Source organism: Pectinophora gossypiella, chromosome 2, assembly GCF_024362695.1.
Source record: "Pectinophora gossypiella chromosome 2, ilPecGoss1.1, whole genome shotgun sequence".
NCBI classification, from domain to species: Eukaryota; Metazoa; Arthropoda; class Insecta; order Lepidoptera; family Gelechiidae; genus Pectinophora; species Pectinophora gossypiella.
The window spans coordinates 17,744,974-17,769,787 of NC_065405.1; the positions used below are offsets into that span (position 1 = coordinate 17,744,974).

The 24,814-nt window shown below is 38.9% G+C and overlaps 2 protein-coding genes across 2 annotated transcripts in view; both read left to right on the plus strand.

Annotated features, from left to right (window-relative positions):
- The window catches only part of LOC126375858 (peroxidase-like), a 37,126-nt gene extending 24,943 nt beyond the window's left edge, over positions 1-12,183 (plus strand). Inside the window, exons 3-12 of the mRNA XM_050022918.1 lie at positions 4,965-5,129; positions 5,767-5,957; positions 6,923-7,115; positions 7,812-8,012; positions 8,590-8,734; positions 9,408-9,564; positions 10,058-10,225; positions 10,764-10,962; positions 11,409-11,514; positions 12,048-12,183. Coding sequence (XP_049878875.1) covers positions 4,965-5,129; positions 5,767-5,957; positions 6,923-7,115; positions 7,812-8,012; positions 8,590-8,734; positions 9,408-9,564; positions 10,058-10,225; positions 10,764-10,962; positions 11,409-11,514; positions 12,048-12,183 — 1,661 coding nt within the window. The remainder of the gene's footprint in view (positions 1-4,964; positions 5,130-5,766; positions 5,958-6,922; positions 7,116-7,811; positions 8,013-8,589; positions 8,735-9,407; positions 9,565-10,057; positions 10,226-10,763; positions 10,963-11,408; positions 11,515-12,047) is intronic.
- Positions 12,184-23,369: 11,186 nt separating this feature from the next.
- The window catches only part of LOC126375861 (atrial natriuretic peptide-converting enzyme-like), a 161,913-nt gene continuing 160,468 nt past the window's right edge, over positions 23,370-24,814 (plus strand). The window contains exon 1 of the mRNA XM_050022932.1: positions 23,370-23,455. Coding sequence (XP_049878889.1) covers positions 23,370-23,455 — 86 coding nt within the window. The remainder of the gene's footprint in view (positions 23,456-24,814) is intronic.

Genomic DNA, 24,814 nt, shown 5'->3' on the forward strand with positions numbered 1-24,814 from the left:
TATTACATAATTTATAGACTTAAATACAATGGTATTCCAATTACAGTCGGTGGAAGGAAAGTGAAACATAAAGAGTTTATGTGACTTTATCACAGAAACAGTGTTTTATGAGCTCCCTGACAGAAGCAGGCCTGTCCACATACGCAGCACAGATATTACATTGACTTTATCGTACACGCGCAACTGTGTGCGTGACGTGTGATGACCATACAATTGAAGACTAAAATAAGACCGAGGGGGGTGAGGTAATCCTAACCCAGCCGTTGGTAGGGAGCTGAGAGTTACCGTTCTACACGCAGTATTATTCCTTATTCTATGCCGTCAGGTAAGATAGGGGTCATATGCTTGCCTACCTTCCTTAAAAAATGGACTATAGCTGTTATGGAATGGTCGCCAAGGGATGGAGACAGCGCAGCAACGGAAAGGATGGCGTGAAACAGAGGAGGCCTATACCCAGCAGTGGGTGGATACAGGCTGAGTAGATAGATTAGATAGATTCTGTAAATGTTACAATCCAATAAATACAAATAGTGAACGGCCTCCGTGGTCTAGTGGTTAGAGCGTTAGGCTCACGATCTGGAGGTCCGGGTTCGATTCCCGATGGGGACATTGTCGAAATCACTTTGTGAGACTGTCCTTTGTTTGGTAAGGACTTTTCAGGCTTGAATCACCTGATTGTCCGAAAAAGTAAGATGATTCCGTGCTTCGGAGGGCACGTTAAGCCGTTGGTCCCGGCTATTAGCCGTAAAAACACCTCCACCAATCCGCATTGGAGCAGCGTGGTGGAGTATGCTCCATACCCGTGGCACAACACATCTTCCACCCATTATTATTCTGATCAAAATAAAGAGTAGCAATATAGGTAGCAATATTATTCTATACGATATCTGAACTAAACATTAAGCAACATTTTTTTTTTGTTTATACACGCCTCTGTCATTACATTATATTTTTGTATAATTATGTAAGTAAAGAATAGTTAATTATTACGTGAAATCTGTAGAACGCCATCTATATTATTATTTTCATCTTAGATTTTTTCTCTTTTTAGTTCATTTTTTTTCTATTTTTTATATACTTAAAGTAGGTACTTTTATTGCACAAAATGATCAATTATACATACAGTTATAATTACGACCAATACTCAATTATAATCATTATCATTGTTTCAGTAGGGTGATTAGGTCGGTCATTCACCTCACAGCCCACAGCAGGGAAAAAGATACCTATCATCTATTGCATTTACATACTCAACACGCATGTACAATTTGCTAATTGTATAGTTGCATGTGATACACCAATTACTATAAGTAAATAGGTTGTTAACATTTTTTTACTAGTGATTTTAAGGTGGAGTCAGATATATATTTCCGGTATTTCCGGTTGCTAACACTAATGAGGGACCGTTAAGCCGTTGGTCCCGGTTACTATTTACTGACGTAAGTGAGTAACCGTTACATGAGCCATGTCAGGGGCCTTTGGCAGCTCAATCACAACCCTAACTTGGCTGGTATTCCACCTCACAACCCACACGATAAGAAGAAGATCGATCGATTCAATAATTTTTGTCGAAATCGATATGTTTGTTTTTTCCCTAATATGCGTCGAACGAGATTTTGTTCGTATTTTGACAGAACGACATAACTTATTTGGGTTTACATATAGCACCAACCGACAAAACGACATATTTGTATCGTCAGAATCGATAAAATAACTGTGGCATAATTTTACAGGAAACCATGTCGAATTATGAACTCAAATTCATCATCATCAATTTAAGAGCCACGCTCTTGTCGGTGCAGCATTTTCCATGCTACTTTTTTAGGGAAAAATAGGGCAGTGGTTTCCCTCTTGCCTTCCGCCCAAACTCAACTCAAACTCAAATTTAGAAATAGAAATAGAAATAGAAATGTTTTATTGCGACCATGTGTTCGTACAAATTGTGGTGTTATAAAAATACAGAAGTAAGTATTATAGTATCAACATGGACCCGGTAAGGGCACTGCAACTGGTAGAGAGGACAACATACTTAATTATTAGTCAGTGATACAACTTGTATTTATTATACTTACTATATTTTAACAATATTATTGCACTTATATTTTAAGTATTGTTTTATATGTTTATTATGATTTAATTTATAATAATAATAAATAATAATAATAAAAATATTTCTTTCCTTCACAACATAACATGATACAAAGTGTACATAAACATCTTAGACAATAGGGTTAAACATAACGGGTGATCATGTGTAAAGGCTGGAACCTAGACTAGGATACCCTGTATTATAGGATTCCAGGCCTCCACCTCCAGATCAGCAGTCTTAATGGGTAGCCATAATTACAACTTAGAAAGAAACAAACGACTACAAAAATAAAAGAAATAAGGATAAAAATTAAAAAACTAATCAATCAATCAATAGGGAATTAAGTAGAACAACTATTTGTGTCAAAATATGTGATGGTGTGATTTGGTGTGCATGGTGTGTAAATGAAAGTATTGTGTGTGTGTGTGTGTAAAAATGGGTGACCACAAAATGGGAGTTAAAAGTCCATTTTAAGATTCCGAGATTTAGGCAAATCAAAATCGAGACAAAATATAAGAAATAAAAATAGAAATGATGCACCTAAGAAATTACGCTGAGTGAAAATATTATTAAAATTTGTTTATTTTAGTTTATCATTTATGTATTCATTGACTGTGTAATAGCTTTTAGTGATAAGTAGTAGCTTTAGTTGTTTTATAAAAGAATTAACGTTGGTTTCATTTTTAATAGTATCCGGAAGGTGGTTATATATTTTGATTGACATAACTAGTGGGCTATTGGTGTGCTGTTCCCCAAACGATGGAACATCTTACATCGTGTCCTGCGTGCCCGAACACCTGTACGCAGGAGGATCTGATGAGCGCTGCAGATAGCGCCATACTTGTTGCCAAGTTTTGGGCCGATACAATTTAGTTTGCCATCGACACGATAAGAAGAAGATTGGTGTGCAGAGTTAGATGGGAGGTGGGTAGCATCAGTCTGTCTTTATATCTTAAGGAGTGACCAGTGGACATATCGCCTCGTCGTTTAAAAAAATTAGGATATTTTCTAACAAATTTACAAGTTTCTAATATATAAATGCACGGCAATGTAAGAAGTTCGTGTTTGCGGAAAAATGGTTTACAGGAATCCTTTTGTTTTATATTGACAAGTATTCGGACAAGCTTTTTCTGTATCGTAAATAGTGCAGGTGCTTCTGTACTGTTTCCCCATAATATTACACCGTAGCTTAGCCAGGAGTAAGCGTAAGCATAATAAGTTGTGAAAGCTGTTTCTAGGTTTGTGGTCTTTTTAACTTCATTCAAAGCATATGAGAATTTAGAAAGTTTATTTCTGATTTTTTTAATGTGTGTCTTCCAATCTATGTATGTATCTATATTTAAACCGAGAAGGGTGACATTATTAACTACCTCTAATTGTGTGTTGTTAAATGAAATATTTACGTGTAATGGCTGTTTTTGGTAAGGGTGGAATGTAATTATTTTAGTTTATTGAAAGTTAATGCAAAGTCCGTGATCGTTCATCCATTTGACTGTGTTGTTTAGTATTTGATTGATTTTTGTATTTAATCCTATAGCATTCTTACATGAAGTCATTAATGAGATGTCATCTGCAAAGAGCACGCACGGTTCTTTCATAGTCTTGGGAAGATCGTTTATATAAATTAAAAACAATAGACACCCTATCACACTTCCTTGGGGTATTGAAGCATTAATGATTTTACGTTCAGAGCGGATTCTAGATATCTGTAGTGTTGAAGTATTGTAATGTTCTATGTCCACGTATTGTTCTCTATTTTTTAAGTACGATGTAAGCCACAAATGGGCGGATCCGCGAATTCCTATTCCGTATAATTTATTTAAAAGTATTGGGTATTGAACTTTGTCATAAGCTTTGGACATGTCTAATAATATTCCAACCGCGTATTTTTTATCGTTAAGAATATTATATGCTTCTTGCATGTATTTATACACTGCTAAGGTGGTGGATCTATTTTTACGAAAACCGTTCTGGCATTCGTCAAATATTTCGTATTTTTCGCAGAAGGCATATATGCGGTCACACAACGCTTTCTCAAAAATTTTGGAGGCTGTCGGCAATAGGGAAATAGGTCTGTAATTTGTTGGGTCAGTTTTTGAATTCTTTTTGTGGATGGGTTTAATTATGGCTATTTTCAGAAGATCAGGAAAGACGCCTTCTTCAAAGGATTGATTAATTAACATACAAAAGGGAAGTGTTATTTCTTCCGCTATCTGTTTGAATAGAGCTGGTGGCAGTTCATCTATTCCGTAACTATATTTATTTTTTAGATTTTTTATTATTTTGAATACTTCAGTAGTAGTTACAGGGCTGAGAAACATAGTATTAGTGGTATTAGTATTAGTATTAGTATTAGTATTAGTATTAGTATTAGTATTAGTATTAGTATTAGTATTAGTATTAGTATTAGTATTAGTATTAGTATTAGTATTAGTATTAGTATTAGTATTAGTATTAGTATTAGTATTAGTGTTAAATTCAGTGGTTTACATCATCTCATCTATCGTGTGGGTTGTGAGGTGGATTACAAACCTCATCAACCCTGATAGATGATGATAAGTGGTTTACAGCCTGAGCCGGGAATCGAACAGGGCTATCACGGGTTCGCGGATTTTTCTGCGGGTTTTTGTGTGCAAAATAAAATGATGATAAATAAATAACGTATCACCACCAATGAGTACCCGGATTTGGACCAAATGAGTTAATTTATCAAACATGCGGTTTCACAGTTGGCTCGACCATTATAGACGGTGATACGGCTCGGTGAGGTGTGGGTACCAGTACTTAGGTCATCATGCGATGGATGTACCTTTGACCACCCCAATTCGGATATAGTTGTGAGCTTATATTATATTGTTGTGTATGACGTGTCCAGGTAACTCCATCCGTCCAGCTAGGAACGGCTCCGAGCTCCCGTCAGCGCGGCTCCTTCGCACCAAGATCCTCGCCGACGGTTACCCTGAAGACCACCACTGGAGCACCCTGGCCACACACTACTTCGTACACTCCATCGTCGATTCCGTTGATCTCACCATCTTGCGTATGTACTTTCTAATATCTTTGGTAAGTCCTAACCATAAAGGATATTTGCATGTTCAGGAGATTTAAAAAGGCTACATTGTATCAATGAGGAAAAAAATGGTTCTTTCTCCCGTCAGGTGTCGCTACTGTTGAGTGTTCTTTTTTTACAGTTCCCCATACTATTTCAGAAAACAAACATAATGGTGCTAATTCCTGTAAATACCATCTTATTTTATTATGCTTGTCGATTACCCGTCCCTTTCCTTTTCGGCGGATAAGAAAATGACAGGTTTAACTTAAAATAAAATTAGGAGGTGTCTGCAGGAATCGGGGCCATTGTTTTGGTTATATTTTAAGACTATAACCCTTTGCGCAGCGTTTAACTGCAAAATCGTAGTGTTATGTTCATTCCCTAAAGATCGGAAAGAAGAAATCTTAGATAAAGTTATTTTCAATCAAAACTACCTTATTCTAACTGGCTGCTTTTCTTTTTCCGTAACTCAACATTCAGACGGGATACACTCCACGTTGCTGCACATGTTATAGCAGTTTATCACGAATATTAAGTCACGTCAAAAAAAAGCTAGATTGCCTGCCTCGTTCCAATGTCCGGGCAGTGCTAAGGTGTAACGGGGCAAAATTATTTCTTATTTCAGTTCGATACGCAATAGTGAGTGACTGCTGTGTTGGCAATATCCCCAACACCGTGGATCCGACGTGTATACCGATCCCGGTCCCCGGCGACGATCCGTACCTCCGCCGGACCGGGATACGATGCATGAACCTCACCCGGTTCACCACATTCCAGGAGGTTGGCTGCATCCCACGTACACTGCCAGCGGAGAGGGTGAGTATCTACCGGGTGAGAGCCTTCAGCGCTCCCCATTTGTCCGGCCAAGTGGTTAATGCCATCTGCGGCAAATCTACAATAAGTCACGTCAAAAAAAAGATGAGTATCAAAGAAAGGAAGGATAGGACGAAATATTTATTATTTTAGTATACTACAAACAATTAAAGGCGAATCAAAGGCTGTAATATAAAGCGAAGGGTTGTTAAGACTGACAGAGGGAGACCTAGAAGGACATACATTAACCAAATTGGGGATGGTCTTAAAAATATTTAGCACGATCTGCTTTGAACCATCGCGCGTGTATAAAACGATGGATTAAGCTAATAAAGTATATTTCATAAATTCCAGGATGAGAAAGCAAGAGCAGTATGTCAGGATCGAAGCAAATAGCATTCCACAGTTAAATAAGCTTCAGTTTATGTATGTATGTGTACAAACAAAAAAATAACCTTATATTTATGAAACCCTAATCCCAGAGCCACATATTGTCAGAAGACAACTTGCAGCCAGTTTTGATGCGATGTTATAGGATGGTGATCAGATCATCGCCATCAAGTAGCGAATGACACCATCCCTCACTTAGTCGCAAAAACCTCCTGTGTGTCGCGCTGTCCGGTAGTTGCGTGTGACGCGCGGGGTGAAGCTGATGCAGCGAACTAGTTTTTTGTGTACTTCGCTTGCAAGTGTATACATTCCTACCTACATTCTTTATTTATTGTACCTATTTGTTCGAGCATGATATTATGTTGCAAATTGGAAGCGACGATGGTGAATGTCGGTGTACGGACAAACCAAAGTTGGTTTTTGTTGCACTGTCAATTGTAAAAAAATGTATTAAGTACTGTACTTATTTTTTAATAAATAAATAAATAGTTTCGCCAACAAGTCAGGGAAGATAAGCTGTTGAATTTTTTTGTTGTTGATTCGCTCCAACTCCAGAATAAAAGCTATTTCATGAACAGATATCACTTCCGACCCCACTGCTGGACCTGTCAATCGTGTACGGCTTCACTGCGCAACGAGAGAGGGAGATCAGGACGTACCAGGGAGGTCGCATTAGATCGAACGTGAGGAACGGCATAGAGTATCCCCCAGGCACATCTCCCTTCTGTGTCCAGAACAGAAGACCTATCGAAAATGCTTGCTATGAATTTGGTAAGTTCCAAAAATGGTTTGAATTTTGTAAGTATACTATATTTAAATGGTGGTAATGGCAATCATCATCAGCCCATTAACGTCCCCACTGCTGGGGCACGGGCCTTCCCTATGGATGGATAGGGAGATCGGGCCTTAAACCATCACGCGGGCCCAGTGCGGATTGATGGTTATTAACGACTGCTAATGCAGCCGGGACCAACGGCTTAACGTGTCTTCCGAAGCACGGAGGAGCTCGAGATGAAAACTTTTTTTTTGTGGTCACCCATCCTATGACCGGCCTTTGCGAAAGTTGTTTAACTTCAACAATCGCAGACCGAGCGCGTTTACCGCTGCGCCACCGTGCTCCTCAATGTGTAATGGCAATAGGATCCCCTATTACATGGGACTTAAAGCTGACGAAGACCGGGTGTATGTACTATACACCTCTGGCTACCCCTTTGTGTTCCTAAGTATATTTTTAAGAATGAGCTATGTATGGTAACCTATGGGCTGGTGTTTTCTTCGGTTGGAAGGTCAGACAGGCAGTGAAGTCTATAAAAACTGGATCAGTCAAATCTTCCGGTTACCTAGGTATGTAGTTCCTCGTGAAAACGGGATAACGCTTCTTTCTCCGTTCTTTTTGTTAATGCAATGAAGTATATTCTGCAGGTAATATTGTGGACAAATGCGAAATCCAATTTTTTTATTCTACAGGTGATTCGTACGACGGAAACGTCCTAACAGGCATCACGCTGGTCGGACTGTGGTTCTACCGCGAGCACAATCGTCTGGCTCGCAACCTGGCGCGCATCAACCCCTGCTGGGAAGACCAGCAGCTGTTCGAGGTAGCTCGCCAGATCAATATAGCTCAGTGGCAGAAGAGCCTCTACTACGAACTCTACGCCGGTTTCATGGGTAAGAATGATGCAATTACATACAGACACCATCTCATTAAGCACGTACCTCTAAACATCCAGTCTTCTTAAACATCAATTAATCTCGCCAACCAGGCTCGCTCCTGCCGGGACGACTAATATCTCCTGATCAATATCACGCAGTGGCAACTCTACTGTATTTTCTTGGGTAGCTTAGTGATATTTTCGATGATGAAAACACTTGTTTGATGATGAAACATTGTTTTAGGTTTACGCGGTTATCATAATTAAAACACATAATAACGGGCTCTTACCGCGTTTAAATCAGGGATATGTCTGCCCGTAGAAAATTATGTATCTACCTACTCCACTCCAATCTCATCTGTCATCCCGTGATCATGCACTTGTAACAGTGTCGAAATATTGGGAGTCTCATATCTTTGATTTAAACGCGGTAAGAACCCGTTATTATGTGCTTTAATTCAGTCAAGACATGAAGAACTTGGGTTGGTTAGACAGGAAAGTTGCTTCATTGCAATCTTCCTGCTTAAACTGAACAGAATTTTTATAAGTGTGTTCTGTACAATATGATTTGATACATTTTATATTTTGTCCAGGATGGGAGAACGCCAAGAAGGTCGGGGTAATATACGATACGCACGATTTCGTCAACGACTTCGACGAGAGCTTCAAGCCTGGCGTGTTCCACGAGTACGTGATCGGCACGCGCTGGTTCCACGTCTTCCAGGATGGACGATTGGAGTGAGTTTATGTTATTGGATCATATCACGTTGGTCTAACAGAAAGCTCGGTGAGATTGTCTTGCGATGGATGTACCTCTGACTACTCCAATCGGAATATAGCTCACGAGAGCTTATGTTATGTTATTACTAGCTTTAATCCCGCGAATTTGTGATCAAAGAATTCTACTTATATTAATATTGTGATGATGTATGCTTGTGACTCTTTCATGCAAAAACTACTGATATTAGTTTCTAATTACATCATAATAGAACACAGGCTATAATTTTTAAAGATATTGTGTAAATTGCCCTGAAGTATTGACGAAAGTAAGTACTTACTTGCTTCTAAGCGGAAAAGGCATTATTAGGCAGACAAAAACAAAATATCCTGTGTGGATCATATATCCAGCTGAAGCTCCCCTAACCAGGTCTGCCGCATCCGTCATACAATGCAGCTCGGCTATACCACCTGGGAACCGGTGCAGAGGGCACTCGTTAACTATGTGAGATATGGTTCCAATAACGTGAAAGTTAGCGTTGTTCTTTTCAAATCGATGGGTTATTTATACGTACAGGCGAAGACATGGAAACTCAGCTTACCCAATCTAGCGTTTGAATACCAAGTGTGACTACCCAGCGTATTACTATCCGTCTGTCTACGCTTTGACCGTACTTATTACTATTTTCACCAGTTTATATGACAACATGGGCAAGTACCTCGGCACCCGCACCACGGTAGACGACGAGTACCGCAGCGGCATCTTAGAAGTCAATAACACAGAGGCGGTCTTGACACAGGGAAGCTTCCGCCAGCCATCACATAAAGTGGGATACACCATGGATCCTGATGTAAGAAAATTCCACTTGATAATAACTCAGAATCATGGTCTGAACCATCCCCCTGAGTATTCGTTATGATGTCACTGAATGTTTATTAGTTATGTTTGTTGTAAAAACAAAGACAAGAAATAAGATCTCTTGGCATTGTGGTTGATAGACATTCGATTAGTATTTTTTATTGCTTTCGTTGATGAATATGTAAAGACAGCACTACTCGTTAAGGTCCTAATTAAATGGAATTAATTATTAAATCCAAAATATGCCCAACCAGAGACATTAACGACACTGGCCTTGAGAATTTGTGACTAGTGCTGAATGAAGCCCTTTTATTTCAGGACGTCCACCGCCTAGCTCATTGTCTCTTCTACTATGATCATTTCGACGAACACCTTTTTTGTGTTTTATTGTTATTTTCTTCTTGTGTGCGGCGATCTTTTATTTATATTCTCAACAATTTATATTCTCTTCTTAAAAACGACTTTCTAGAATGTCCTTTCCTCAGTTGGCGGAACGTCTGTTTGGTGAGCTACAAGCAGCATCAGATCTACCAGCAATAGACATCCAGCGAGGCCGGGACGCTGGCCTTCCACCGTACAACGAGTACAGGAAGATCTGCGGGCTCAAAGTCGCTCGCGACTGGGACGATTTGAAAGAAGACATCAAATTTGATGTAAGTGTGTAGGTATTTTAGGAAGAACGGTTAGGATTTTGGAAAGATGCTCAAGTGAGGGAAAGGTTTGGTTTGAAAGGGACAGAAAGTTTGTCATAAGATGTTGCAATGAAAACAGTTTCCTGCGAAGCGGGCTGGCAGAAACACTGGTTAAAAGACTGACTAGCGGAGACCAACAGAATCTAAATTAGAAACTTTAAATAGCTCATACATCTACACATTAACCACCTCACCAATAAAAACTGTATGAGTATTTGTCTGCCAGCCAAATTTCAGTCGAATTATTTAATAATTGGAAAAAAAAATCCTTAAGAATCCTTAAGAAGAAGACAATTTCAGAAAACTTAACGCAAGTCCACGCTGTTTCTTTATAGAAATCGTAAACAAGTCAAATAAATGTTCAATAATTTTAGATTGTCTTCTATTTCAACACAAGCGTATAATATAATATATTTGAAAGAAAGAAAGAAAGAAACGTTTATTATAAAGGGACACCACAGTAACCCTCTTAACATTTCTAACGTCATCAACGTTGCAGAAATTGAAGCAACTGAAGCGCATCTACGAAGACGTGGATGATCTGGAAGTGATGCCGGCGATATATTCGGAGAAGTGGCTCAAGGGTGCGCAGGTGGGACCGGTGCTCTTTTGCATCATGACGCAAAACCTCGTGCAGTGGCGACGCTCCGACCGCTACTTCTTCGAGCATGGAGACATCCCTGCTTCGCTTACTTTGCGTGAGTTATCTATCATAAGTTTCAAAGGACGCCCTGAGCCGAGGTTCGCACCCAACTGGGACTGTTGTCTTAATTTTTGTACCGGGTGAGAGGGACCGAGACGATCTTTTTGAAAAGTCTATCCTGTCTAGTCTGTTCACGCGTCCTAAAGACTATTATAGGTAATACTAAATATATTATAGGTAATTACTAACAAAATGTCCCAATTCCAAGTGCCACACACATAATGAAAAGCTGTTACTAATTACTGATGTAAGTACGTAGTCGTTATATGAGGCATGTCATGGGCCTTGGCTAAATAATAACACTGACATCAGGGTTGATGAGGTTGGTAATCCACCCAATAACCGATACGGTAAAAGAAGAATGAAAGGTCAATGATCCGTGGCCAGTGCCCCTGAAAGTGTTTGTTATTGTTTATAATTATAATTTGTTATTGGCATCAGCTCAATTGAACGAGATCAGGAAGTGGACGTCGGCGAGGCTGCTCTGCGACAATGCTGACAAAGTGGACATGATTCAACGCAAAGCCTTGATGAAACCCAGCAAAGAGTAGGTCGTATTTTATTTTTAACTGAAAACTGACCAATATTTTTTCGCATATTGTACGCGCTGTTACAATTTACAGTTTTATATGAAATTATAATCACTATTACAAATCAGGTCGATTTTGGTTTTGGTAATTTTAAAATGCCTGAAGACGTCATCAGAAAATTCGATAAGGTTTCAGATTTTTTCAAATTAAAAAAGTTACCGATTTGCATCTTTGAAAACTTTTGGGAACTCATCTTGGATAAAGAAATGGTTCGGAAATCATACAAGTTTTCGGAAAGTATACAAAATTGTTATACTTTTTAACAACAAAAAGGAAAAAGGAACATATGGAATTTTCTGTTTCAAAAAGTCAAGAAAGAAAATTGGTTTGTAAGTGTTCCAAAAGTTTATGAAGCACTTAATTTACAAACGGTCCTTTGTTTTTATTTTCGTACGAATAACCTTTTGTACGTACATATATTATGTTGAGTTCTGCATTGTATTATTTTCAGTAACTTTTTCATTCTTTCATTTGTTTATTTCTTTTCCAGCAACGAAATAGTATCCTGCAAGAAAATCCCAAGTGTCGACCTCCATAAATGGGAAGACCACAAATGTGAAAAGAAGAGTGGAAAAAAACAGCCGAAAGGAGAGGATTTTGTAGAAGTTACTTATGGCAAGAAGTAGAATGAGGGCCATTTAATCCAGTATCACGTTTATAAGCTATGCGAGTCTCAAAAATGAAATAAATCAAAAATCATTTATTCAATGAAATTTCTCAAATCATAATTTATTTTTAAAGGTTTAGGCCAGGCGCGCTCTACGAGTTTTTCGCCGCGCGGCAGAAAAAAGCAGCGGCATAATATCGCACTGTAATACTGCGTCGCTGTAGCGGCTCTGCCGTTAGGTGCGCGCAATACAATTTACAACAGTAACTGTTTGGTACAGAATTACAGTGCGACATTATGCCGCTGCTTTATTCTGCCGCGCGGCGAAAAACTCGTAGTGCGGGACTGGCCTTAGTACGTTCTACTCTGATCAGGTGCTGATACACGCGTATGAAACGATTGATGAATGTGGAGGAAGCAAGAGAAGTGTGTCAGGATCAAAAAGTAACTTTCCCTCGTACTTCGACTTCATGCAAACAAAACATACTTACATAAAAACGGGATAACGCTAGATGGTGTTTAGACCAAGTAGTTAATGCTATTTGCGGAAAATCTACAATAAGTCATGTCAACAAAAGCTAGATGATGTGATTTCCAAAGTCCATTACCTAACCTGATTATTTGACAGGTCCAGCTTTTTCCCTTCCAACCCGCGAAGGGAAGTCCAGCCCAATATAGATTATGTCACACACCTCCGCAAATGCTTTTCTCGGGAATGTGGGTTTCCTCACAATGTTTTCCTTCGCTGAGCACGTGATAATCATTATGATCCAAACATGAATTCGAAAACAAATCATTGGTTTGGGCCTGTGCTGGATTTGAACCTGCGTTCTAACAACTGGGCTACCACGGCTCGGCCGATGACTATCATGAGCTCTACTTAAATATTGCTCAATTCCTCGCTACTAACTCCTTAGCGGCTAACCGCCATTTAGACTATCATAAGACCCAGAAGAGGTGAGGTAAATCTAGCTTGACCCCCGATACGAATTGGTGCGGGGCGTTACCGTTCTGTACGTTGCGTAGTTCCAATTTCTTTCTTTTCTATGCCACTACTGACAAACCTATATCAATCAAATAGAAACGTATCTCCTTGAAACGAGTATTCAATCTACGAGTAGTAAAGTACGTGTTAGACTAGATACAATCCGTCTTTGACCTTGAGCGTCTGGTATTAGGGATGATAATGGGGTATTTGACTGGGTCAAACTTCAATTATAAAATGTTAATTTAAAAAGGGAAGTCCGTGCTTAAGCAATCTGTCTGATGTGGACTAAGATCAGAAAAAAATATCTCGTTTTTTCTGACTTATTTTGGAGAAGTTGCGACGCCATATTGGACCTATTTTATTAATGAGGTCATACGACAGCATTTCCATACAAATTCAATGGACGTTCATTTTGATATCTAAAAAGTATATCATTCGATAAGGTAGTCAAATAGCCTATCTTACGTCTCTGGAACGATAGAAGGATGTCTCTAGGTCATTACCGGGAGTGTGGTCCGGTGTCCCGAACCGTTCCGATCCATCATTGTGATGAGGGGTGGACTTAAAGATGTCAGTCCAGTCAAATCGAGTTTAAACGTTTCTGTCGGACTAGGTACTAAACAGAAAGTGATTATATTTCAATACATACATACATAAACTCACGCCTATTTCCCACCGGGGTAAGCAGAGACTATAGAATTCTATTTGCTTCGATCCTGACACACTTCTCTTGCTTCCTCCACATTCATCAATCGCTTCATACACGCACGCCGGTTCAGAGATATTTCAATAAATATAACATTTTACAATAGCTTCAATGCGCGGTAAGAATTAGATCTGTCAAAGTAGGTAAGCTAGTGTTGTGACGTTTATTAGTATGATTATTTTCTATCTAAATGTACGTAGTTGACGTTCGTGATTTTGCATGGAATTTAGTGTTGCCCGGACTAGGGATCTCGATCTTTCGAGATCTCGTCTAATTTTTCGGGATCAATCCCGAAGCCCAATATGACGAGATTCCATTCGAGATTGACGGGATTGGGCGAAACTCCTTGAGTTATACTTTTTGTTTTGATTGTGCTCATTTTACTTCAGGTAAGGTAAGCGGTCACTGTGAAAACTCATTAAAGTTATGGATTCGTGTGGGGTTAGTGTGGTACCTACTCATCATCATCATCAATTTAAGAGCCACGCTCTTGTCGGTGTAGCATTTTCCATTCCAGTCTAATGGTATGGTATGGTGATTCCAGTGTGGTACCTACTATATTAAAGAAAATGTAATATTTAAGAAATGTTACTTACGCGTGGCTTGCTACCGGAAAAATATTTAGACATTTTCCATAGCCACACGTGATGGGAAGTAGGTGCCTCAATCTTTTGTAGAGACCATAAGAGTTGGGTCACACGATGCTTTATGGACCGTTGCGACGTCTGAGCTGGGATGCTTAGTCGTCCTACATAACATAAGCTCACGAATATATCCTAATTAGGATAGTCAATCGTACACCCATTACAAGATGAACTAAGTACCCACACCTCACGAGGTTTGTGTTAGATCCACGTGGTAGGCGGTGACCCATATCACCGTATATGGTCGTAAGACCCAGATGCCTTTTAAAATCCAAATCCCATTGTTTAACTATTGTGTCTGGAAATCCGGGCCTTACGAGGATATAATAAAACAGATCCATTTATTTGTTAGTACAATTCACTTAGCTTATGTTAGTACCTTCTAACTAGACACGCTATATGAGGTCTAGTATGAGAAGGCTGTCATACCTATTAGCAATTGCAGCCAGGATTCTATTGCTACTGACCCGCATTCTGTTCAGCAGGGATACGGTTTTTAGCGCCTCATGGCGTCACAAAACCATCCACACCCGCCTCCGCGAACATGGCCGCCGCACTGCAGTAGCGAGGCAACCGCAACAGAACCCTGAATGCATTATTGTATTGGATACGCAGAGCATTATACGCTTTTTGAGTGTGATGCTCTGTCGCGGGGCCACCACTTCTAATTGATTTAAAAACGATATAGTTTAATGTACGTACTACGTACATAGTGTACGTGAAAAGATTTTTCTTTCTTATTAAAGCACGTCCGTATAAATTATCTTCACGTACACTATGTACATAATACGTACATCTACCTGCACATAAAATTAGAAAAAGAAAACATCTAGAGTAGGTATGCCCTGTAGCGGAGCCATTTTAATTCGTTATTTTCTTTCTTATTATAGAACGTACGCATAAATACTTTTCACGTACACTATTTATTTATTTATTTATTTATTTGTACACAATAAAACAGACACAAGAAACATACAAAGAAAACAGATAGTACAGGCAAGCTTATCTCTAAACAAAGAGATTTCTTCCAGCTGACCTACGTGACAAGAGAGACTTTCAACGTAGGTATAATATTATATAGATAGACATACATACGCGTACAAATTATTTAAAAATTACTTAATTACTTATACTAATATAAAACAAAATATTAACCTAAACCTACAAACCACATTTAAATAAATTATATATTATATAATATATATTTCATAAATATAATATAAACATATTATATACTTTCTATATTGGTTTATAAATATACACACTATATACAATATATATACCTAAATAAATAAGTAAATACATACAAATACGGCTAATGCAACTCAAAAATGGTACAGTCATGAGCAATATAATGTACCCACTTTAGGACTCTGTCGCACTAACATATTTGACATTTAGTGAGACTTACAGTTCAATTTGTCAAAAAAGTTAATGTGACATGGTACCAAAGTGTATACATATTAATGCTCGCGACCGTACATTATATTGCTCATGACTGTACTTAGTACGTACATTAAACTATATAGTTTTCAACTCAATTGGAAGCGGTGGCCCCGCGACAGAGCATCACACCTTTTTGAGTATTTTGGTCCACAAGCTGCTCGAGTACAGTATTATTGCGTATGGCAGACAAAAATAAAATATCCTGCGTGGATCATATGGGTGAATTGCAAAAGCGAAAAAAAAAGTTGTCTTGGCTGAGAACGGTAGTGCAAAGTTCTGCTAAATGATTTTGAATATTTTTTCTGGGTAAAGTAAGTAGTCCTCTACCTTGGCAAAAAAAATCATTCAGTTTCAGCAACTGTAACACGCTGAAAACATTTTTTAAAGTGTCATTTTATCATTTCGGTAGCTTGTCCGTAACCCATTATCGCTTATAAAATGTCTTGCTCTACAATTATTTTCTATTATTGGGATTTAAATTGATAGAATTTCGTTAAATTATTAAATAATCTAACAACAAAAACTATTTCTGTCTGTTTACCTTCCTTCTCATACATTTGACAAACAGTTAAATTTTGTCCGAAAAAAAGTTATCATTTCAGAGGACAGTAAGTTTTGGTAGAATAACTCCGTCAACATTGCGTCTATAACACCTCCTTACCTGCCAACACCTTGCATTGGTTCGGCTCGACCGCTAGACGTGAACATACCCGTCACAGCGTGTAATGGTTTCCCGCCAAAAAAAGAAATTTATCATTTCGGTGATAGGGGGACAAAAAAATATCAGTAAAAAATCATTTCGGTAGCCATTATAACTCGTGTTAGATTAGTTCAATTTATTTCATATTGATGTGTTAAATCGGCTGCAAGTACTGTTTTGTTTGAGAAGTGTCGATTTTTCGATAGTTATTTAAATTCACAGTTTATACAAAAATAACCTGTTTTTTATCATCTCGGTGTTATCATTCCGGTGGATTCGGTGGACTGAAATGCCAATAACAGTCCATGGGAATGATAAGTAACACTGAAATGATAAAACCGTTAAGTTTTAGAGATCCGTGTGTTAAATTTTAGTTTCGAATAAGGTATTGTTTTAAGGGCCTTTTTAACAGTTCTGTGGAGCTATTTTATTTTTCCTCGAGATGATCTCATGGTTTTCCAAAACCATTTTGGGTGATTGGAAAACGTCATATAACCTTCTATCAAACTCCTTTTTCTGCTTTTCTCGGTAACCTTGAATACCCAGACTTATCCATTCTTTAGATCCTGGTGGACACTGGCCTGGATAAAATAGTTTACACCAGTGTCTACCGATCGCACAGCGGTAACTCTGAGACAAGCAGGTTATTCACCTACCTCAGTAGGACAGTGGAGTTGGCACGGCGGAGGTATCTCTCAGCGCAACTTGTTCTTCTCCGGGACTCCAACGCCCACCAGCAAGAGTGGTTGTTCCCATTTCAGAAGACCAACCATGCTGGCAAAGAGGCGCTAGCTTTTGCCATGTGTGGCAAAACCTCTCACATCTGGTGAATTGCGTTACAAAGATACCTGACGTTGCTAACTATAGCGCCAACTGCTTGGACTTTTTGCTGATAACTGATCCGGACCAATATCAATCTCTATCAGTGACTTCCCCCTTGGGAACATCCGACCATTGTCTAGTGAGATATGTGTCTGTCTATTCCTCACCTGATTCTAGCCCCAGAGGATCGAGGCAAATATGGTGACACACGCTAGCAGATTTGGATGAGATGCGGCACTTCTTCGCAAACCTATCCTTGGCGTGAGGTTTGCTTTTCTTCAGAAGACTCGACGAGCTGCGGAGATGCCATATTAGTTGTCAGGCAATGGAATACTCTATCCCATTTTCTGACATATCATCTGACGATAAGGCTCGCTCATGGTACATCGCGGAGTATGCTAGTGCAGAAGCTCTAATATGCTTCCTAACATGCGGGCTCTGAAAAATTCCCTGAATACCGCTGCAAAGTCTTGCAAGAAGACAATGCGCAGGGCACGTTTCGACAATATTGGCCAAATTGATGCCAAACTGACTGAGCTGGTAGTAAAACCTTTTAGCCGCTAGTCAAATCGGTCGAAGCAAACTTCTGCCGTATAAAAATGCTTCGCACTCTAGACGTGAATAAGGTCAGTAGTCCTGATGATATCCCAGCAATAGTACTGCGGAACTGTGCACCTGAATAGTCTCCTACTGACACGCCTCTACCTGCTCTCTCTGGGTTCAGGACAATTCCCGAAACCATGGAACCTTGCCAATGTGCAGTGTATGCCCAAAAAGGCACTCATACCAACCCTGCTAACTACCGCCCCATCTCGGTACAACCGCCGCTAATCCTGAACAACCGCCTCCTGGCGTACCTTGAAGCCAGCAATTTACTCAGAGATAGGTCAACTGATGTTCTTCTTGTGTATGCTACACGCTTATGGAGTGAGGCAATCTAGAATCAAGGATCTTGTTGTGTCCTTTGATATATTCAGGATCCCTTCTAGCCTATGTAATTGGATAGATAGGGATAGATTGATTCGGGTAGTAGTTGATGGGTGCTTGTCTGATCTACATGCTATTAATGCCGGACTCCCTCAGGGATCTGTTCTCTCCGCCACGTTTTTTCTATCAATGATCTGCTGATTATGCCGGCATTATCATTATTTATAAGCACAGTGACGGAGAGATACATGTCCAATGCACGCGTAAGCACCAGAGATGATAGTGCCCTCAGAGAGGATCTTGTGAATCGTGTGAAACTGCCCCTTAAGTCCGTCTCAGACTGGGGTGACAACAAGTAGGTTGGACTCAACGCTTCCATGACCCAGGCGTGTCTGTTCACCGCAAAACGGAGTCCTTTCCTCCTGACTGGGACTTTCCGGAGTGAATTACCAACCATCTCGAGCTCTTGGGTATGGATATAACTTCCAACTCGTTTAAATCTAGGAGACTTCAAGACTAGGGTGAATAGGCATTTGCTAGGTAAGTGTGATCCACCCTAGACCACATCGTCATTTACCATCAGGTGAGATTGTGGTCCTACGTGAACCTATATTATTTTAAAAAAATGTAGGTAAGTAATAAAGAAGCAATGACAATAGCCACAAAAAGACATATTGACAATAAGCATCATCCCCCTAGCATTATACCGATTTTTCACAGGGTCCGCTTACCTAACTTGAAGATTTGACAGGTCCAGTATTTTACAGAAGTGACTGCCTGTCTCACCTTCCAACCCACGAAGGGGAAACCAGCCCAATACACATTAGGTCACATACTTCCGAAAATGGAATTTTCGGGAATGTGGGTTTCCTCACGATGTTTTTCTTCACCGCTGAGCATGTGACAATCATTTCTGATCTTAACATGAATTACCTTACCACCCACCCATTAGCTACCACGGCTCCACATATTGACAACAACTAAATGCATTTTTTATTGCTCGATGAAAGAAACGAACAACAATCTATTACTATTAGTAAATAGTATTAAACTATTTTTTATTTAGCAAGTATTGAACTATTTATCTAAGAATGTATAAATCGATCTCCACCAACCCGCAGTGGAGCAGCGTGATGGAGTATGCTCCATAACCCCCCCCCCCCCCGGTTAATTGAGAGTAGGCCTGTGCCCAGCAGTGGGGCGTATATAGGCTATTTATGTATAAATCGAACTTCACTTTGTACGGAACCGTAGCTAAGCAGCACAATTTTTCTTGACTGTATCATTTCGGTGGGTTAATTTCATTTCAGTGGACTCATTATCATTTCAGTGTACATTTATATCATTTCGGTGTACATTTATATCATTTCAGTGGGTACTTATCATTTCAGTGGACTCGTAAAAATTCAATTTTAAATATCTCAGTAAGTTTCGATCGTATTTGATGCCCACTCACGCACATAATTCAAAATAGGTTAAAGTTTTATTTGTCGTCAAATATGTGAAGAAAAGTATTGAAATAAAAAATCTCACCGAAATGATAAAAAAATGAGACTTGTTGAAATTCACCCATATTATATCCAGCTGAAGCTCCCCTAACCAAGTCTCTGCCGCATCCGTCACACAGTGCAGCCCGGCTATACCACCTGGGAGCCGGTGCAGAGGGCACTCGTTCACTATGTGAGATATGGTTTGATCCCAGTGACTATATTCACAGTATGGTGACTCCTTATGGGTCCTGGCTTTGACTCCAAGCGATAAATCTGGACCCGACTGAACCGGTGTAGGACCAACCATGGAAAGTCAATCAATCAATCAATCAATAATACTTTATTGCACAACAACATATACAAAGGACATAAACATACGAATAAAACTTAAGCACAATAGGCGGCCTTATAGCTAAACAGCAATTTCTGCCAGGCAACCTTAGGGTGAAAGAAGATTATTCATTGGAGCACGGGCTGGTGCAATAAACATATATAATGATACCAACATACCAAAAAAAAAGAATAATAAATAAAAAGTCAAACCATCATCTACATAAATAAGGCTCGAGTACAGTGCATACAATATACTGCACACATTCAATGAGGTTGCAACCAGGATCGACTTATTTGTTTGTAGTCTGAGCGAATTTGAAAAAGCTACCTTGTATGTATTGTGTTATTTGTCATAAGTAGATATACGTGCTGTACTATCGGATTAGGATGATCCTATAATGATAGTTTTAAGTTTTGATAAATAAATAAATATGCTCAATATGCTAATGGTCGTGTCAACTATGTTAGTGATAACTGAACAAATAACTCATTGATGCAAGTTCGGTATCGCTTAGTAATTTTTTTTAGACATCGCTTAGTATTATTATAAATAATTGCGACGACGCAATGGCTTGCCAACGACCCCGTGTGGCCTCTTATTTACTCGTACTTGCATATTTAAGGGTGTTTTCCACACAAGTCTGGGAATTCCGGGGTACTCGTGGGTATACAGGGTGTTAGTGACATCGTAACAAATACTCAGGGGGATGATTCAGGCCATGATTCTGAGTTAATATAAAGTGGAATTTTTCGTCGCAAAATTCATGTTTTTTTTTAGTTTTTTTTTTAAATTATTTTCAATTCTATACTTTTGCGATGAAAAATTCCACTTGATATTAACTCAGAATAATCAACTGAATCATCCCCCTCAGTATTCGTTACGTACGATGTCACTTACACCCCACACAAGTGCATACGGTAGCCATACAAGTAGGTATGGGTGTTAGTGACACCGTAACGAATACTGAGGGGGATGGTTCAGACCATGATTCTGAGTTGATATCAAGTGGAATTTTCAGTCTGAATATTCCTGAAATTTTTTGTGTTTTTTTTTTTAATATTTTCAATTCCATACTTTTGCGACGGAAAATTCCACTTGATATCATCTCAGAATCATGGCCTCAATCACCCCTCAAAGTTTTCGTTACGATGTCACTAACACCCTGTATTTTACTATTATACTTGTATTTTAAAAACACGTGTCGGGAACGTATACTTAATAAGAAGAGAGAAGTATCCAACTGCGCGTTCATCGGACTTTTATTAAAAAAGATACATAGGCACACGACTATATTCCAATGGGGGTAGTCAGAGGTACATCCATCGCAAGATGAACTGAGTACTCACACGTCACTGAGCTTTCTGTTAGACCAACGTGTTAGGTGGTGAGCCGTATCGCCGTTTATAATGGTCGATCCAACTGTGTTAGTGAAAACTGCACTTATCACAAATTAATAACTCATTGGTGCAAGTACGATAAAAATACATAGTCGATTACATAAGATTACTAAATCTTTTAAGGGGCAATGTATACGTTTTTACAATAAGATTCCCATTGACATTCAGAATTTGCCTTTCAACTGTTTTAAGACAGTAGTTAAACAAAAACTTTACAAAAAAGGTTATTGTAAAGTTAGTGATTATTTAGAAGATATGAATGCATGGGATTAACTGTCTGAGAACTGATATTAGGCAGCTAAATTACTCAATTGTATACCAATATTTAATGGTTTTTTTAAAGAACGTCTAGGGCCCTGCGCCGAGGTTTTTCTTGCAGCTTCTTTTCCCCGGCTATACAGGTTGTGAGAAGCTGCAGTAGTTTTAGGCGGATGAGACGTTCGTTATGTAAAATTGACGATTCAAAGTGTAACTATGTTACCTATTGAATAAAGATATTTTTGAATTTGAATACTTTTACATTTAAAATGAGACATGTACTTAACAAAATATTCTCTCTCTATGAGTCATATCAGGGCCCTAAGGCGGCTCAACAATAACCCTGAGGTTGGTAATCCATCTCACAACCCACAAGATAGAGAGAGGATATATTTTTTTCTTAAAAGAATGCTCTTTTCCATTTTAATATGAAACCGGCCACTAGGACCTTTATGGAAACGCGGAAGCGAAATTTTTCAATAAAGTCTTGAGGAATTTGTAATTTTCTGTTTTAAATTATGAGCAGTTTCCATGAAGGATACCTAAAGTTTTGTTTTGCGTAAAACATAGCAAGGTTGCATTTAAATATAAACCCTAAGGCAAAGATCCTGTGGTAGCACTCAATCAATCCAACTCACGATCTCTAAAAAAGACGGCCTTCGTGGTCCAGTGGTTGAGCGTTGTGCTCACGATCCGGTGGAAACAAATCACGTTTTGATCCCTAGTTTGGTTAGGACATTACAAGCTGGTCACCTGATTGTCCAAAAGTATGATGATAATGTTTCTCTTTTGTTTTTTCCTGTTTGTGCAATAAAGTATTTGTTATGTTATGTTATGATCCTTGGGGGAGGCCTATACCCAGCAGTGGGCGTCGTACGGCTGATGATGAACATGATCCGTGCTCCGGAAGGCACGTTAAGCCGTTAGTCCCGATTACTACTTACTGGTGTAAGTACGTAGTCGTTACATGAGTCATGTCAGGGGCCTATGGCGGCTCAATAATAACCCTGACACCAGGGTTGATGGGGTTGGTAATCCACCTCACAACCCACACCTTTTTACACCATGACTGTTTGTAATAAATCCCTCAGGGCGTCGCATGAAATTCGGCCCATGCGGCTTCTTACACAAAACTTTTGATAAAATCAAAGTTTCCAAATTCCGATTCGCAAAATTAAGAAAACTTAGCTAATTAGACATATTTCAATGGCGCGATCGAAGTGAGCAACTCTGGGAAGTTATTAGGATTTTCTAGAAATGTCAAAAGTTTTAATTAAAAAACCCATTCCGGGGTAACGACCCACCTGACGAGACGATCTGAAGGTTCAATATTCGAGAACCAACTATGTAAAACATTCCTTTATAGCCTTCAAGTAGCTAATATTAAAGTTTATTTTTTATGCTAGTTACTACCTCACACACATACACACACATACACAGAACTGGCTGATAGGAGGTTGATATCCGCAAACAGAAATGGCGATGGATTGGTCATGTCCTTAGGAGACCTGTGGCACCTGGTGTGCGCGTGGAAAACGCAAAAGAGGGCTGCTCAAAAAGACCTGGCGAGCGACCCTCGGTTGGCCATGGGAGTAAGCTACAGAAGCTGCAAAATATCACGAGGAGTAGAAATCTGCTATTCGAACCCTACATCCCAACAGGGGATAAAAGGATTAGAGGAAGAAGAATGACTAGGGATTCTCTTAAAATGCATAAATGGTTTTGTCATAATTTTAATTATCATAATCCTTTTTGCATAACGTTTTTAAGCATAATAGTACTTTCCCATAATAACATCTAAGCATAATGGTTTGTTAGGTATAACTTATTTTTGGACTAATATTTGTTGGTATAAATTTGATTCGCGTATAAATAGGTATCCATAATTCTTTTTTTAGAATAATAGTGTTTTGTCATAATTTTTACAAGGCATAACAGTAGGTTAGGGTGCGGCGGGGGTGGCCCTTGGGCCACTCCTACGCCGCCAGCATGTTTATCTTACACACAAAAAGTATACTGAACGATGACCAACAGCATGAAATAGAGTCAAAAAATATAAAAAGTCACAATCATGAACCAAATGCAGCCTAGGAAAAAATAAGTTTCGGAAATGTTAAAAGTTGTGCCAAAGCTTTTCTCATTCGGAGTATAGTTTTTATGCTTATAATAATTATGCTTATATATCATTATTGCCATTAATTATTATGCTTATAGTAGTTATGAGTTTCAAATTTATGCTTAAAAAGTTATGACAAATTAATACTATGCGTAACTAATAATAGGACAAGTAACATTATGCCATGGTAAATTATTACATAAACTTTTATGCGTTAAAATAGAGAACCGAATGACTACCTCCGACCATTCATAACTTTAAAGTCTCTCTCTCTCTCTATTAAAGAGCTGCGCTCTTGTCGGTGGAGTAACCGCCATTCCTCTCTTCTTCCCGCCAAAACCTTCACCTCCCGATACGACACGACCTGCACCTTCTCTTTTATTTGTTTCATAAATGTTATCCTAGGTCTACCCCTTCCTCTCTTCCCTTCAATTTTTCCTTCTATAATGTTTGTTATAAATGAATCGAACTTGTTATGAATGAACTTTAAAGTAGGTACTTATGTAGAATAAAAGTTTAATAACCGACTTCAAAAACGAAGGTTATTATTTTCTTTGCTAGTTACTAAGTTAATAAGTCTACTACGTCGCTTTTTAGAAAAAAAGAAAGGTTTACATAAACTTAATTAAAACACATAATAATGGATTCTTACCGCGTCAGGCGATATTGTTGCAAGTGCCATGATCACAGGATGACTGACATGCGTTTAAATCCCTGATTTAAACGCGTTAAGAACACGTTATTATGTGTTTTAATTATGATAATAACCGCGTAAACTTAAAACAGTTTATATAAACGTCTGTATAGTTATACAATAGTATA